General features: G+C 37.0%; 1 protein-coding gene across 3 annotated transcripts in view; it reads left to right on the forward strand.

Annotated features, from left to right (window-relative positions):
- The window catches only part of TMEM67 (transmembrane protein 67), a 46,730-nt gene extending 34,263 nt beyond the window's left edge, over positions 1-12,467 (forward strand). Inside the window, exons 24-29 of one of the 3 annotated variants that reach the window (XR_003438141.1) lie at positions 3,300-3,416; positions 3,523-3,627; positions 4,182-4,284; positions 7,494-7,636; positions 8,578-8,716; positions 12,033-12,467. Coding sequence is in view for 1 of the 3 variants with exons in the window: in XM_027131399.1 (XP_026987200.1) it covers positions 3,300-3,416; positions 3,523-3,627; positions 4,182-4,284; positions 7,494-7,636; positions 8,578-8,658 (549 nt within the window). In the remaining 2 variants the exon portion in view is untranslated. Of the gene's footprint in view, positions 1-3,299; positions 3,417-3,522; positions 3,628-4,181; positions 4,285-7,493; positions 7,637-8,577; positions 10,588-12,032 lie in introns of those variants that run through there. The other 2 variants (XR_003438142.1, XM_027131399.1) reach the window with 2 other exon arrangements.
- The last annotated feature ends 5,965 nt before the right edge of the window (positions 12,468-18,432 follow it).

Here is an 18,432-nt window from a genome sequence, read left to right on the forward strand (position 1 = left end):
CAGGAAGCAATTAGCCAGATGCAAAATGTTAGGATGTCTCACAGGACAAACGACCCAGTGTCTCCAATAAATCAAAGGCATGAAGAGAAAAGGAGAAGTGGTGGTGGTGGTGGAAGAAGACTGTTAGATATAGGAGAAATTTAAGAAAAAAAAATAATCAAATACAATATGTAGACTTTGATTGGATCCTGATTCAAACAAACCAACTATAAAAAAATCTTTGGGAAAAATCTTGGAGATTTAATAGACTAAAGACTAAATTATATTAAGGAAAGATTAATTTTATTAGGTGTGAAAATGGCATTTTTTTTCAAGGTCTTATTGGTTAGAGATACATACAGAAGTATTTGCAGATGAAATAACATGGTATCTGGGGTTTGCTTTAAAAGAAAAAAGTTGGGAGGATAGATGAAAATTGGTAAAATGTTGGTAATTGTTGAAGTTGGGTGATGGATGGTTTACTGTTCTTTCTACTATGTATATTAGAGAACTTCCATAAGAAAATTTAAAAAGAAAAATATGTACTTAAGAGGAAAAACCAAGAGGATTTATTGATTAAGGGACTATACCTGTGACTTGCAAGAACTTAATAGATTATAACAACATCTCAGAGAAGAACAATTTGTTTAATACATTGAACTGAATCAGTTGGTTAACTATTAGAAATTATACCTGGACTGAAAGGTTAAATTTAAAAATGAAACTATGAAAACCTAGAAAAGAATATTTCAGATTGGGAGATGACAATCTAAGCATAAAATACAGAAAGCATCAAAAAAGTAACATTTGTTGATTTTACTTTATTAATGTAGAACATTTGTGTAGACAACAATTATATTAATAAAAGACATGGGGTAAAATTCTCATAGTAAATATGACAAACATATTGATAGCTATTGAAAGTCATATAAATCAGTAAGCAAATTAAGTTAAAACCTCAGTGGAGGGACTTCCCTGGTGGTCCAGTGGTTAAGACTCCACAATTCCACTGCAGGGGACACAGGTTCAATCCCTGGTTGGGGAACTGAGATCCTGCATGCCACAGAGCATGGCCAGAAAACAAAAACAAAACAGAACAAAACAAAAAACTCCCATGGAAAAAGGACAAAAAGATTTTTTTAATATGTAAATAAACAGAAGAGACTAATAAACGTCTAAAAAATATTCACCTCATAAATCATAAAAGAAATGAATGTAAAAACAACATTTTTACTTTCTTCAAATTACCAAACTTTTTTAAAAAAAGCTAATAGTTAGTAGAATCAAGGACAGGGTGAAATGGGCACTCGTCTCAGAATACGTTTTTACAAACGCTGGAAAGCATTTGGCAAGAGTTTTTTAAGAATTCATTATCTTTGGGACTTCCCTGGTGGTCCAGTGGTACAGAATCCACCTTACAGTGCAGGGGACGCGGGTTCAATCCCTGGTCGGGGAACTAGGGTCCCACATGCCACGGGACAGCTGGGCCCACGTGCCACAACTACTGAGCTCACGTGCCTCAACTAGAGGCCGCATGCCGCAAACTACAGAGCCCATGTGCTCTGGAGCCCACACACCACAGCGAGAGAGAGGAAAAACCTGCATGCCACAATTGGAGAGAAGCCCACGCACCACAAGGAAGAGCCAGCGTGCTGCAACTAAGACCTGATGCAGCCAAAAATAAAAAAAATAAAGAGTTCATTATCTTTGACTTACTGATTCTATTAATCTAACTCAAGGAAATAATTAGCAATGTGAAAAACTACTTAGGTTCAGGATCTTCATCACAGGGCTTAATTTATAAGGGCAAAAAATACGTAAAAATGGGAGAATATTAAGTAAATTGGTTTACCTATACAGTGAAACCCTAGGTAAACATTAAAAATCATGTTTTATAGAACATTTAATGACATGGGGAGTTGCTGAGGATATAATGTTAAGTGAAAAAGAAATCAGTACGATCCCAGTTTTATGCCATCTATATGTATATGCCTAGACAACAACAGGAAATGAAATACCTTAAAATACCTGTATCTCTTGGTGTTCAGATTATAGGTGATTTTTTTTCTTTTTTTGTATTTCTCCATATTTTATAAATTATCTGTAGCAGCATGTGCTTTTTTAATCAGGAAAAAAAAATTTTTTTTTTTAATAGAGAAATTCACTACGCATAGACTGCCTTTAAGTCAGTAGAAAACCAAGTGTTATATTATGTTTCCAGCTTAGGTTTAGATAAAGGAGGAGAATGTTAAGCTCCAGAGTAGGCAAATAAAATTGAGAATGGAGGCAAGAATACTTATGCTGAACCCTAAAGCATCTATGAGAATTGGCTAGGTCAGGGGTAGGGCAAACTGACAGGCATATGGTTCTCAGGATTCAAGTCGTGTCAAAGAGACTTGAGTATAACTGATTCACTTTGTTATAAAGCAGAAACTAACACACCATTGTAAAGCAATTATACTCCAATAAAGATGTAAAAATAATAATAATAATTAAAAAAAGAGATGAAATAGATATCTGGTCTATAACATTAACCATTGGGTCATGTATCACTACCTTTTTTATTGGAATTAATTAAGGAAGCATATTAAAGTGTTTAGAAAACAAAAAAGACCATTTATAAAAGTAGCTAATTCTAGGACTAGACTTTTTGTCATTTATTAAAGAGCAATAAATTAATTATAAAAAAGCTAAGAATGGGCTTCCCTGGTGGCGCAATGGTTGAGAGTCTGCCTGCTAATGCAGGGGACACGGGTTCGAGCCCTGGTCTGGGAGGATCCCACATGCCTCGGAGCGGCTGGGCCCGTGAGCCACAACTACTGCACGTCTGGAGCCTGTGCTCTGCAACGAGAGAGGCCGCGATAGTGAGGGGCCCGTGCACCACGATGAAGAGTGGCCCCCACTTGCCACAGCTGGAGGAAGGCCTCACGCAGAAATGAGGACCCAACACGGCCATAAATAAATAAATAAATAAATAAATAAATAAATAAATAAAAAGCCAAGCATTTGAAGCCCTTTAAAAAAAAAAAAAAACTAAGAATATCAATATACAGTGAACTTAGTATGAGGTTTTTTTTAAGTAGGCAGAGTAAAGGAGATGATACAGCACCTGCAAGGAAGTATGACGAAATAGAAATTAGTAAAACCTAGAGGGGAGTGGGAACCTTGAATACTGTTGGACTCTCATTGTCTCAAATATAATAGTTCAGTACAATTTCAGTTGGCTTCCAAATCTTGTAATGTTAAATATTGTATTTTCTTTTTAAGATAGGCAAAATTTTCATAATCTTGATCTTAATTTAAATTTTTTAACTTTTCAGGAAAATTTGTGTAGCCAAAGAGGTTTGATACCCAATACAGATGGTCAAACTTTTCAAATTGCTATTTCTAGCCAAATGAGACAACATTATGACAGAATCCATGAGACACTAACAAGGGTTTGTATAAAGTACAATTCACATATATTTTGTCAGTATTTCATGTTATTTAGATACCAAGGATGTAAGGCATGTTGCATTTATCCTTGTCTCTTTTTCACGTTAGAAAAATGGCCCTGCTAGACTATTGAGTTCATCAGGAAGTACTTTTGAGCAGAGTATAAAAGCATATCATACTATGAATAAATTTCTTGGCTCTTTCATCGATCATGTATGTATCATCATTTATTTTTAAGCTAGAATCAAAATGCAATTTTAAAAAAGTTAACGAGGAGTGTCAATTATTTCTTCAGTCAACCAAGTCAATGGACTTATGCCTTGTGGGGTTTTTTGTTTGTTTGTTTGTTTTTGCTGTAAAAACTAATACTGTGGCTTAGGAATGGAGTTAAGTTATATAAAAGGAAAAGATTTTTACCTGTCTATTAGCATGATGATTACCTTAAAATATGTCTGTACTGGAATTTTGTTACTTAACAAATATTATCAATTATTTATTGTAGAAATATGCTATGATTGTATTCCTAAAAAGCTTGTTATAAATTGATTTTCAGTATATCTAGTCCTAAGTACTACTAATAGCATTTAAAATTTAAAACATTCTTAAAGAGTATTTTGTTATAAAGTCCAGCGTAGTAAATTGTCTTTAAAGAACAGATTTTCTTTGTGTCCTATTCATTTTTCTTTTTCTCTCCTTCTGATTTTACAAAAATTGGGAAGCATTCATTTCACTGCTGTTTTTGAAATGACTCTCGTTTTTTATATTAGGTTCATAAGGAAATGGACTACTTTATAAAAGATAAATTGCTTCTTGAAAGAATTCTTGGAATGGAATTCATGGAACCAATGGAAAAAAGCATCTTTTACAATGGTACCCTTCAAATGCCTTTGCTGAACTTGATTATTATTTTCCAAGTTTGAAAAAACATGCTTGTAATTCCTGTCTTTTGATTTTATACTTTTATATAGGAAACATAATGAACTTAGTTAACTTCAAGGAATTATAGTAGTTTTCTGTGTCCCATTTTATTATGTCATGTATCAATAGCAAGAAACAAATATATAAAAGATAATTATTCTACAAGAAAGTAAAAAAAAGCTGAATTTCAAAATCAAACAAGACTTCCCTGGTGGTCCAGTGGTTAAGGCTCCACACTCCCAATGCAGGGGGCATGGGTTCAATCCCTGGTTCAAGGAACTAAGATCCCACATGCCACACGGCACGGCCAAAACAAAACAAAACAGAATCAGTGGTAGACATGGAAGAGATAGTAAAACAAATACATAAAGTTCAGATTTTATTGGACTGTTCATTCAGTGGCCCACTTACGAAACACTTAAGAATAATGTTCATGATTTATCTTTAACATTTAATTTTTCATTTTATCCAACTTCTTAAGAATTGCATGTATCTGTGTGACAGGAATAGTGACTAAACATGTTTTTTTATCATTAAAAAGGAAGTATATATGTCACTGTCAATGTGACTGATAACCTCTTGTGTGGCTTGGGAAGAATGGAAATGGTATAACCAGTGTCCTGGCCTAGATATCACTTACCCTTGTGTTATTGAGTGTCACATATTGTCAGTCCTGGGATACACAGACTAATGGTCCCTCCCTTGGGCATCTTGTTTAGTAGACTGTGGAAAGTAGGCATGTGATTGGGTGAGTGGAGTGATGCTGGGATAGAAGTCTGTGCAGATACAGGTTGCACTGGGTGCAGAAAGGAAAGTAGAAAATCTAACTAGATACAGGGTGAAACCAGAGAGGCAACATGGTGAAGTTTGAACTGGGTCTTAAAAAATAAGGTGGTGTTGTCAAACAGGAGGGTCCAGGTAAGAGAGGTGAAGACGTTTGTGCAGAAGGGGGAAAGGGCATTATACACTTAAGGAACTTTATGATTGAAGCCTCGAATGAAGTGGGTCAGTGAGAGAGAGTGCATGAACAATAAAGAGGACAGAGACTGAATCCCAAAGGCCTTGTCTGACACCCTAAGGAGTTTTACTTTATCCTATAGAGCACTTGTTTCCAAAAACATTTTTAAAAAAATTTTTGTCCTACAAGGTGTGTGCAGGTTGATCCATGGAGGTGTGAGAAGAAAATATTAAAAAGTCTATTTGTATATTTGCAATTCCATCATTCTTAATTTATATTTTGGAAAAATTATATGTAGTAGTAATTAATAAACTACGCCTATTATGGGATGCATGCTCAGCATTTTATTCTGATAAGGATACATGATCAGAACAATTTGGAAACCACTGCTAATGAACATGGATGTCATCAGAAAGCCTTCAGCATATCTGATTTATAAATTGGAAGAATTATTCTGGCAGTAGTGAATAGGTTGAGTTAAACAGATATAAGACTATAACAATATAACTTAGTCATTAAGAACATAGCTTTCATATTAAAGAATATAGCTTAGTCATTATAATTTAGTGATTAAGAATATAGCTTTCACAATAAAGTTTTCTGGTCTTGGGTTCAAAATCTGACTACTAGTTTTGTGCACTTGAGAAAGTTGTTTACCCTTTCTGAACTTTAATGCCCTCTCTATAAAATTAAGTATAACCTTCTAAAGGTTGTTGCATTTACACATGTGTAATCATTGTGTAAAGAACCTGGTATGGGTAGGCACTCAGAAAAATGATGTTACCGTTTCTAATAATAATAATAATACAATCATCATCAACAATTTCTTCATCTCTATTGGGAAATTAGGAGAATATGAGCTAAGGCAGTAGTGATGAGGATAAAGAAGAAGAAAAGATTGCCAGAGATGTTAAGGAAAAGAGCGTAGGAGAGAAAGAGTAGTCAAAAATCATCCGGATTTCCAGCTTGTGTGACTAGGTGGTTGGTGGTGGTGCCACCCTTCTCTGAGACAGGAAGTGTAGATGGAGGACCAGGTTTTGAAGGAAAGAGGATGAATTTGGTTTTGAATATGTTGTGTCTTGAGGTACCTTTGGGACATCTAGGAAGAGATGTCCAGTAAGCCATTAAATGTAAGGAACTGGGGGACTGGATCTTAGGAGAAAGTAAAGGCACACAGTAAGCTGGGGAGTCTCATCAAATGAGATCATTGCTGGAGCGATGGCAGTGAAAGGTCACCCACGAAGAGTGTATATTGCTGGCTTGTTTATTTTTTAAAAATACATATACGACTATATGTACAGAAGTGCATATCTTGTAAGGATATAGCTTAATGGCCAGTGAATTTTCACAAACTGAATATATTCCTATAACTAACTCCCTGATCAAAAAAGAATGTTAACAGCAAGCCAGATGTCCTCTTGTATAAAACAAGAGGTCCTAACTGGGTATCCATGGGCGGCTGAATCACTGAAGTGATTCTCTGTACCTCCCTGAAATTGTGTGCAAGATTTGTATATGTGTACTTCCCCCACTTCCTCTCGTGAAAGGGTCTGTAGCTTTCATTAGAATCTTAAAAGGGTGTTCACATCCCAAAAAGGATGAACCCCTACTTGGGGAGTGAGAAGAGAAAAGGTCTCAGAGAAGAACCTTAGGGGACTACTTGAGACATAAATTATAGCACACTATTCTAGTCCTTGCTGGTTTTGTTTTGCTTTTCATTTATTTATTTTAATTGAAGTATAGTTGATATACAATGCTGTGTTAATTCTCTGCTGTACAGAAAAGTGTGTTTTGCTTTTTAAACTTAATCTATCTCAGAGAATCTTTCTAAGATTCTTTAGCCTTTAGTTATATAAACAAATAGCGAAGGGATATTCATTACCTGATCATTGAAAGATATTGACTGTGTACTTAAACTACTAGCAATTACAACCCTTGGTGCAAATGATAAAACTACTTTTTATGAGCAGAGTTCTTTGATTAACCTTTTAGATTAGCAAATTTTAATACCCATTATTTTTTGTAAACCATGAAGTATTTTTTTCTTTTTTTAAATTCAGGTATACTTGACATACAATAGCCATGAAGTATTATAGTAACTAGTTGTTTTTAAATATCCAAGTTTTATCACCAGAAATTTATCACAGGTTTATTCTATTTTTAAATTTCTAATTTATGTCTTACAAATTGCTTTTTTTGATAGATGAAAGTTATTCTTTCAGCAGTGTTCTGTATTATGGAAATGAAGCCACTCTTCTTATTTATGATCTGATGTTCTTCTGTGTTGTGGATTTGGCTTGCCAAAATTTTATTTTAGCATCCTTCCTTACGTACCTACAGCAAGAGGTAAATTTAAGAATTTTTTCTGGGTTTCATTTAAAAGAAGTATGTTAGAAGTAGATATTTATTTTTATAGCAGAGAGTAACAATGTATACTCTCACTAGGAATTTATAAAGATTTAGAATATGATTCTCCCTGCCAAAAAAAGGAAAAACATTTCAACGAGGTTCATTCTACACTTTCCTTCAGGTTCAATGAAGTACTGAGGTCTCGGGGAAGGCATAAGTTGCTTGAGCAAATGTGAAAGGAACCTAATAGGAAGACATTTAAATTACCCATCTCTCCTACATGCCAGCAGTGAGCAGTAATTAGAGTCCCATTCACCCTGTGCACCACATGTTACTGTAACAAAAAGGCAAGCTCTGAGATGTAGCTCGAGGCTCAGCCACTTTAACTTGTAACTCTCACACATCCCCTATCTGCTTGGATTAGAAAACAATTGCGTGGATGGGTGTGGAGCCTGAAATGGAGACGTCAAGAAAAACCAAATTTGTTCTAGAAATGTTAGTATTCATAACACCCAGATATTCCCCACTATGTCAAAGAAGTATATGAGTTAATAAGATATATTAGTTTTTGATAGCGATCTAGAATTAGAACAAATTCTGTTCCTAACAGTTCTTTTGACGTTTCCATAGCTTTTAGAGCTAGAGGAAACTTGTCTTGCCAAATATTTAAAAGTATATTCCTGTGAACCTAAGGGGATTTGTATTATTAATTTATAAAAATATATTCTGAATAGGGACGCACACTGCTTCAGTATTATGAAAGATGATAATAGTCTTGAAATAATTTTGTGTATTGCCATGGAATTCAGATGTCTGATACATGAAAATAAATAGTTGAGAGAATTAGCTAGTTTAATTTAGATATTTTAATTGATGTGCACAATTAATTTCCTTTATATATATTTTTTTCCTTCTGAATTGTTTTACTTTTTTTTCAGATTTTTAGATTTATTCGTAATACAGTAGGACAGAAGAATTTGGCATCCAAAACACTGGTGGATCAAAGATTTCTGATTTAATTTATTGAATAGATAAAGACAATTATAATCATGGCAAAAACAAAGTCATGATTATCAGGTTAGTTTGCCATATTTTTTAAAACTGTAATACAAATTATTCTATTTTTATTTTTTAATCTACAGAAAGATTTATTTTTATAACTTGTAGATACATAACTTGCTTTGTGAACATGTAGTGTGATACAGTGGAAAATATTATTTTCCTATTATGCATGGTATTTAATTCACCAGCTTATAGACTAGATAGCTCTGACAATGGGACAAAAAAAATCTAAATATTGCTTTCAGCATAACATTTTTTTAATGATATTCAAAACAGTCCCCATCATTTGTCTCTGTAGATTATTTTATGAACTAGATTTGCCTATATTTTCTCACACTGAAAAAGAATTTTGATTCCAATTTCAAGCCTAGTTTTCAATTCAGTATTTTGTTTTACATATTTTCTGGTTAAATAAATGTTGAAAATATTTTCAAGTTTACTTAGAAATTTGAAATTGTATATGGGCTGAATCAATTTGCCTCATTTTAATTGTTCACCCTGTTTGGCAGTGGACTGATTCACTATTGGAATAATAGGCACCTCGTGAAATGGTACATAGTCATTCCTTTGTATACCTGTATTATTAGGTCAATATACTCTTTCCATGAAGTATGTTTATATCTCTAATATCATTTACATTATTGAGCTGTAATATGTGACATTTTCCTCAGTATAGCTTTCTATACATTTATTCATTACTTAACATTTTAAGAGCACTCCCAAAGCTTTGCTCTTCAATTATGTTTAAAGATTGTAAATAACAAACTGTAAGTTATGTTAACAAGGTGATTTATTGAAAGTAAACTTAGGCTTCATAAGTTAGTAGGCTAGTATTTTTTTTTTAAATAAGGAAAAAAATATGAGGAGCCAAAATATAATTAATGTAAATCCTGAGCCATGTAGCTAATAGTTTTCCATGATATTATTTTTCTTCAATATGCTCTTTAATAATCCTTTTCATTGTGTACCATGAACTTGAAAGTCACCTTATTTCAAGTATAGTGGTCATTAACCCCCAAAGCAACATTTCTTACTGCCTTCTATGTTAATGTGTAAATACTTAAATGTAATGCTATGTAAATATTGTTTATATTACTGAATTGAAAATATAGAATAAAACATTTGGTGTTTCTCTTTCCTGTTTTATTAATATGTATTTTATGAAATAGCATTTAGGAATACAACAGTATTGGGGCGGGTGTCCCCAGCCATTGCTGAAGCTGAATCCTTTACATTCTCTGAATCTTGAGGATGACTGAGAAGAGGGGAGGCTAATAAGTTGAGGATTTGAAACTCTGGTTTCTTAAGGGTCACAGTACAGAAATGCCTTTCTAAAAGCCTCAGAGATAAGTAAATGTACCAGCATGGATTTTTAAAGCCACCTACTCAGAAGCTGATGAAAGAAATACGACTCTCATTCTACATAAAAGAAGTTAATATTCGTGTGAATGTATCTAAGTGGAAATTTCAAAAAATATGATCCGTTGGCTCACCTGCTGATAAATTAAGACAGAGAAAAGACATTTAAAAAATCATTTTAAAGTAGTTTTGTACAATATTATTTTTATTTTGGTTAGATACATAAAAGGGAATACAGGTTTTCATATACTGTTGACTCTTGTGTTCATATTTCCACGGTTTAAACTTTGTGATCATGTGCTTAATTTTCTACTAGACCCATAATCTTTTGTCTATTTCTGTAAAACCAACCCACTGTACTTTGTATATTATATCCTTAATTTTACTGATTACATAGAAACATTTGATAAATCTCTTGGTCATTTCATAATAACCCTAGGTTCACCTAGAGGTCCTTTACAAGCTGCTTTGTGCTTTCTATCCTCCTTATTTATTTATTTTTTTAAATAAATTTATTTATTTATTTTCGGCTGTGTTGGGTCTTCGTTTCTGGGCGAGGGCTTTCTCTAGTTGCGGCAAGTGGGGGCCACTCTTCATCGTGGTGTGCGGGCCTCTCACTATCGCGGCCTGTCTTGTTGCAGAGCACAGGCTCCAGACGCTCAGGCTCAGTAGTTATGGCTCACAGGCCCAGTTGCTCCGCGGCATGTGGGATCTTCCCAGACCAGGTCTCGAACCCGTGTCCCCTGCATTAGCAGGCAGATTCTCAACCACTGTGCCACCAGGGAAGCCCTATACTCCTTAGAAATGCATAGGCCCTTGAAATAATTCTGCAGATCAGTCTCTCTATTTGAGATGTTTATACTCGCTTACTTCTTTCATACTGCTGCCCTAGCAAACTGCCTTTTGAGAAGGCTCTGCTATTTACCTAGATTGAGAAGCATTCAAAATGACCATTAACACAGTGCTTGCAAGCATGAAACATGTACCTTTTTGTTGTTGGTAAACATTGACAATAAAAGCTGAGAGGAAATAAATGTAAGTTGAAGAGCAGTGTGGCTTAATGGGAAAATGCTCCAAATTTAGTAACAGAAGCCGTGGATTTGAATTAGAATTTTGCCCTTTGTCACTTACTAGCTTTGTGACTTTACACCAAGTTGTTTGGCATCTTTGAGCTTCACTCCACATCTTTATAATGGAAATAATATCCTTTGCTTACCACTTGTAAGGATTAATTCATTAAGATAGGCTTATAATGGTAAACTATGAACACTGGAATTTTAAAATATTTTAGTTTGAAATATGTGCCTTCAAATGTATATTCTATCTTGCTAATAAATTAATTCTATGATATCAAAACTGCGATTACTGATTTCAGTAACTAAGTAATGAAAATCCTGGACCTTACTTCTGCCTCAGTCACCCCAGCCTCAACAAGGAAGAGGCCTTGGTAGATGTCAGACCTTTAGTGAAAGGAGGCAAGAAGGAGCTGTTACCCCATTTTGTAGGTGTGGTTTGTGGTACAGATTAGAAAAGAGTAGAGAGTGGAATGTTGTCTCTGGAAGGGAGGGTTTATTTCATTTGCTTATTCATTTATACATTCATTCAAGCAACATTTCTACCCATTCCCACTCCCTGGCCCCTCAGAAGGGTAAGACAATTAGTAGAGGAAACAGGTATAGTAACCATAATTACAGCAATCTGAAAAGTGCTGCAGCCACTAGGGTGTGATGTGAGGAAAGCTCGTAACCGCATCTCTGGTCATCAGGGCTTTGACCTGACAGAGTGGTATTTGATCTAAGATTTAAAGATAAGACAAGTGCAATCAAAGCAAGGAACAATATATGCTCTGAGGTGAAGCACATGGCCATTGGCTACTACAGATTGTTTGAATACGGAATACATATATTGTTTATATATATATTTTTAATATTCTGTATATTATGATGTTTTAACATCTTAACATTTTTTTCAGACTGGGGAGAGACTGCCCTGCTGGGACTAGCCAATTCTTAGAGGTAGCAAAGGACCCACACAGAAGCAGGCCTCTGATATGCAAACTCACCAATCCAGAGCCATACCTGCACCATCTGGCCCTTACCCCCACTGGAAGCAATATTCCTCTGCCTTAGTCATCCCAGGACCAGGTACCAGGCAACCAGGGACCACTCCTATAGCTTAGAGCCTGCTGTAATTATTCAAAGTAACCAGTCCTAAGTTGTTACCCTGCCCTGCCTTGCCTTTCCTGCAGAAATGCAGAAACTAATAAAGGCCATGGCCTAGGCTCTTCCCTCGCTCCTGTCCCTTTGCCTCCTGACCAACACTGGTGCTTCCCCATGTGGCTCTGCATGGCATGGGTGCCTCCTGTTTCTGACCTGTGAGTATAATAAACTTTGTTTTCCTGAGCCTCTACTGTGTCTCTTCTTGTGGCCGAAGCTGACTGACTATCCCGTAAAGGAACACACAACAGTACATTTGGGGGTTTTGGAGGGAGATGGTTGGAAAGGAAAACAGGAGCCATATCATTAAAGGCTTTTACATCAAGCCACAGTGTATGCAGAGTTTAACCAAGCTAAGTTTCCCAGCCTACCTACAAATGAATACTCAGTGCCCCGAAGAGTAAGTGAATGGACAGAGGTGCAAGAGGGGACCTTCCACAGTCAGATGGCTCTGGTATAATTGATGGTCCATGGGCTAGGAGACTGCCTGGCTGCATGTCATGGTTCACAAGAAAATACATTGCCTATAAGAGAGGCAGTAAGGCAGTAAAGGCTAGTGGCTGAGAACACAAACTCTGGAGCCGCACTGCCTGTATTCAAGTCCTGGCACCACCACGTAGTAGCTGGGTGGTTTGGGGTATCTTGCTCATCTGTAAAAGGGGATAATAGTACCTATTTCATAGAGTTATTGGGAAGGCTAAATGAGTTAACGTGTGTACGGTGCTTAGAAGAGTGCCTGGCACATAGTAAATGCTATGTAGATGTTAGCTATGTAATAGTAGTAGTAGTAGTAGTGGTAGTAAGTCCCATGAATATTTAATTATGAAAGAAAGACCCAGATTAGTCCCCTGGGAGCTTGTATTAAGACACTGTCACATCGCTGGGAGTGCTAGAACAGTAGACAAACTGCCCAATCAAAGCAGTCTGTAGGATTTAATAAGTAACTTTCCTTCTATTATAGTTATTATTACAAAAGAAATACACGGCTGTGGCCCAAGGATAAACAAATGACCATTGGGAGGGAGACTAGAAACAGCCACAGGTATACAGTCACTTGATTTATGACAAGGGTGACATGCAGTGCAGTGAGGAAAGGGTGGTTTCTCAATGTTCAATTGAATATCACAAGGGAAAAAATGAATCTTTACCCTAATGTTACACACAAAAATCAATTTCAGGCAGATGGTAGATCTAAATGTGAACGTTTAAATGATAAAGCTTCTAGAAGATAACATTGGAAAATATGTTCATAACATTGGTGTAGGCCAAGATGTCTTAAGACCCAGAAAAGACCGACCATTGGTAAGTTGGACTTCACTATTTACATTAAATTTACAAGTATGCATATTTACAGTAAATGTAAATTTTCCATTTACATTGCAATTAGGAACTCTGTTCATCAAAAAATAGCATTATAAGAATGAAAAAACAAACTTCAATATGAGGAAAACAATTTATAAACATATATCTGACAAAACATTCCATCCAGAATAAAGAACTCATCAAATCAATAAGGAAAAGACAGACAATCCAATGGAAAAATGGGCAAAAAACTGAAGTATGCATCTCCCAAAACCGGGCTCGCAAATGACCAACCAGCACATGTGAAAAGTGCTCAACCTTAGTCATCGTGAGAATGCAAAATAAAATCAAGAGATACCACCGACTACCCAACCATCAAAATGGCTAATATCTTAAAATACCAGCTGTTGGTAAGGAAGTGGAACAAATGACTGGTACTATGTTATACAAAGCGAGAGGATTTGTCTTATTAGACTGGACTATTTTCCAGGTATCTCAAAGATGTTAAGACTCAACGTCTCTGCCCTGTTTGACTGAAGCAGCGGTGACAGCGGATGGCAGTAGAGCGCATGCTGAACTCTGGCCAGCTTTCCAGGGTGTTGAGCTCCCTGGGCTGCAGAGCCTGGGGACAGGGTTCCCTAGCATCGCACTTCAGGACCTTGACCTTGTCACTGCTCCTCACTTCTACTGTCCCTCCCCGTATATGTAATGCTGAGGTTTTTTCAACCCAGGTTTGGGAATTGAATGCTAAAAGTAGAAATATAAGAGAGAGAATCACAAAACAGGTCATGTCTCGAGGAAAAAAAAGCTCATTAAAAATCTAATGATTATGGAATCTTCCTTCATTTTAATAAAATACACATTTACATTAAAATCTTAAAAAAAAAAAACATTATCCAGAGTATGTAAGGCCTCTTTTATAAATATAATCTCACTAAATGGGGCTCTTTATGATATTTTCCTTATATGCTATGATATATGACATATCATAATGTAAAATGTGACATACTATATTGTATGTGAATACTATATGTTATATGTTTTAATGTGGCAACCTTAAACCTTCAGCAAAAGGCAATCTAGTTTCCAAAACCATGCAGCCCACGTTCTTTTCTTAGATTTTCTTAGAGTTTGTTTTACATGAGTGAGGCCTCTGTATTAAGCAAGATTACAAGAGAGGTTTTCAGCATGTATAAGTGTGATGACACGTGTATGTTTCCCCCCTATTTTTTGTTTATGCAATATTTGTACTTTTTAATACTATGATGCTATTAGTTTTCTAGTTTATATCTCATATTTATTCTTTTACTTGATGGAATCAGAAGAAAATAGTCACACACAGTCTTGACCTGACTGAGAGAGCCATGGTCAAGCCTGTCACTGGGCCTGGTCTCTACCAGTCTGATCATCTTTAACTTGTACCTGTTTCTTTTCCTTGGGGAGAGAATGATGGAATTTATATATAGTGACCTGCTGCTTACTAAAACTACATCCTATAACTATGAGCTTACAAACAGCCTTCTCATATACATCTTCCAGTTACAAATCCATGTTTAAATGACATAGCAAATATAAACAAGATTTTTCACCAAAGATTTGTGTTTCCCCCCTGCCCCACAATCAATCACTTTGGATACCTGGGCACAACCGTGTGACAGAAAAGGAAGCTCCTGGGTAGCAGGTGGCACCACTTAGCCTCATCATTAAGGGAAAGACCAGGTCTGTTTTGATTTCTCTCTTATCCCAATTGTCTGGCATTGCACCTTGAAAATAATAGCAGGGACTTCCCTGGTGGTGCAAGAATCCGCCTGTCAATGCAGGGGACACGGGTTCGAGCCCTGGTCCGGGAAGAACCCACATGCCCGCAGAGCAACTAAGCCCGTGCGCCACAACTACTGAGTCCGCGTGCCAGAACTACTGAAGCCCGCGCGCCTAGAGCCCGTGCTCCACAGCAAGAAAAGCCACCGCAATGAGAAGCCTGCGCCCTACAATGAAGAGTAGCCCCCTCTCGCCACAACTAGAGAAAACCCGCTTGCAGCAACGAAGACCAAACACAGCCAAAAATAAATTAAAAAAAAAAAAAAAAAGCAAATGTGTAAAGGAATGAAAATGAATGAATGAATGAAGGGGTCTTCTGGTCAGAGTTATTGTCTATTATCACGAAGACTGGGGGAGATCTCATGATGCCATTACTGCTTGCTCCTACGGAGCATAATCAATTTTCAAATATGTATCCAGTGCTTATACATGCCAGGTACTGGGCTAGGTCCTAAGGATACGAGGCCTTTTCCAGCTTCTAGGATCACCTGGGTTCCTTGGCTCTTGGCTGCTTCCTCTTTTTTCAAGGCCAGCAGCGTAGCATCTTCAAATCCCTCTCAGCCTCTGAATCTCCTGCCTCAATACACTCTGTATTTAAAATACAGAGACTGATTTTACTTATAAGGACTCCTGTGATTATTGGGCCCACCAGATAATCACCATCTTAAGGTCATTAACTTAATCATATCTTCAGAGTCCTTTTTACCATGTAAGGTAATGTATTCACAGATTCTGGGGATTAGGACATGACTGTCTTTGGAGGGGGGCATTATTCTGCTTACCACAAGCAATTAAAAGAAAATGTACAGGGTAAAAGAACATAAAACCTACAACACCTAAAATAGTTTGGGTAGCCTTGTTAAGGCCTGTTGTGGGAGGGTAGCAGAGATATAAAGGATGAGCAGAAGTCAGCCAGGATGATGGGGTGGGAATGAGGGTGAACATTTCCAGAGAGAAGGAACATGTGCAAAGGCCCTGAGGTAGGAGCAACTCCATTTACAGGAGCTCGGGGTGGGCCATTTGACGGAACTTACCAACAGTAGAGAGAGGATTTGCTTAGAGTCAAGCATACAGTTTCAAAGCAAGAAAAAACTTAAGTTCTGGATTCTATCTACTTCCCTGTTGCAGCAGCCAGAGCAAGATTTAGTTTTGTTTGTTTTATTAAGCTAGCTAAATGTGGTTCCATCCACTGGACAGTTCTCATTTTCTGGAGCCTTTCTCAAATCCATCATCACACATATTTTCAAAGGATTGTTACCTAAAAGAGAGAGAGACCAAGCTCAGAACACAAAGCCAAGGCTCCATTCCTACTTGGGGAAGGTCTGCTCCTTGCTGGGGGTCGCCTATTATTCCGATCATGTTTTCATGTTAGCAGTTTTCTTTTTGCAGCCACTCTTGTTGTGAGGAGCTGAAGGACGGAACTAACACAGCAGGAAAAAACAGCTGTTAGTAGACCAGGGCATTTAAAAAATAGTTTTAAAATAAATCATAGAGCTCTTTTTCCCCTTATGTCACTGTTGAACTTTTCTCAAGCCAGCTCTCATTGGGAATAATTGTAGCCACTGTCTGCATGGCATTTTGATTCCCAATATTTTGATAAATATTTGTAGTTAGTGTTTCCATGGCACTTTGATTCCCAATATGTTAATAAATGTTTGGGTGTCATTCCATGTATCCTTTTCAGCTGCTTTGTATTATGAGCACAGCAATGCCAGCTGCCAAGGAGACTCATTAAATTGACATTTTCAATACTTCTGTAACTTACGAGAGCAATGTAGCTCTAACCCCCAGAGGGTAGAGGGTTATGAGATCTTATGACCAGAGTATCTATCCTAGATACTAACCAAACCAGAACTTCAAACCCATTTCTCTTATTATGCCCTCTCTCTTTGGTTATTATAAAGCTGCAGGAAGAGCCCTCTCTTTGGTTATTATAAAGCTGCAGGAAGAGCCCTCCTTTAATCCCTTTTTTGGTTTTTTGTGTGCTTACCATAAAGAGGCAGAATAGAATTGTAGCGAAGAGCAAAAGCTTTGAATTCTGAGAGACCTGGATCTGAACTCCCCACTTCTCTGGTTCCTTTGTATGTGATCATAAGCAGACTCTTCAACCTCTTTGAGTCTGTTCTTCATCTGTCAAACTAGAAGATAACTGTCTCAAGAGGGTCCTTGTAAGGATCAAAGGAGATAATACACATAAAGTTGTTAGCACAGAGCCTGGAACAGGTAATTGCACAATGAATGTACATCACTGTGACTGAATTACTGTTTTGACAACCTCAAAACAATTGGATGTGACACATTCACTTATTTGAATGCCTCTGTGTAAACCTGCGGTGAGTATAGATATGACAGTCCAGAAGACAAGACGTGGCCAAAAAACGGTGCTCCAGAAAAAGAGAAACACCTTTGATTGACCAACAACCTCAAGATGGTGCAACAGTGGGAGGGGTGTTAACTTCCTTAATGCAAGTTAAGGCCCCTTTAATTGAGTATCCAAAAGAAAGAAGGGAATGGCCCTACTATGTGCCACTCATCCATGGTGTCTGGTTCCAAACGTACCTGATTCTTAGGGGCCTTGACAAATTGGATTTTATTTGGAGGGTGGTGATTAGGATGATGAAGGATCTAGAGATGCCCCAGGAAGAATAAAAGAAGGAACTGGAAAAAGATTTACCAGGACCACGGTGGCTTTCTTCAAATATTTGTCCCGTGGAAGATGGAGTTAATGTCCATACAGCTCCCAACCACTGACTTAGAGTCAATGAATGGAAGCTATGAAACAGTGGATTTCAGCTCAAGAGAGGGAAGAACTTTCAGATAATTTAGAGCCACCTAAATAACAGTGGTTCCTCGTCATTCAGGTCTTCCTACACATGCCTTAGAACGGCACATGTAGGGATGCAGAGAGGGGTTACCTTCCTTGGGGAAAGTATGGACCATGTGGATTCCATGGTCCTTTCCCAGTCTGCCACTTGGGTGTGCACACAAAGCCTTCCCAGGAGGGGGTGGGATAAATTGGGGGATTGGGATTGACAT

The sequence above is a fragment of the Aethalodelphis obliquidens genome, unplaced genomic scaffold (assembly GCF_003676395.1).
Source record: "Aethalodelphis obliquidens isolate GAN/ISIS:26980383/991018 unplaced genomic scaffold, ASM367639v1 scaffold39, whole genome shotgun sequence".
NCBI lineage: Eukaryota > Metazoa > Chordata > Mammalia > Artiodactyla > Delphinidae > Aethalodelphis > Aethalodelphis obliquidens.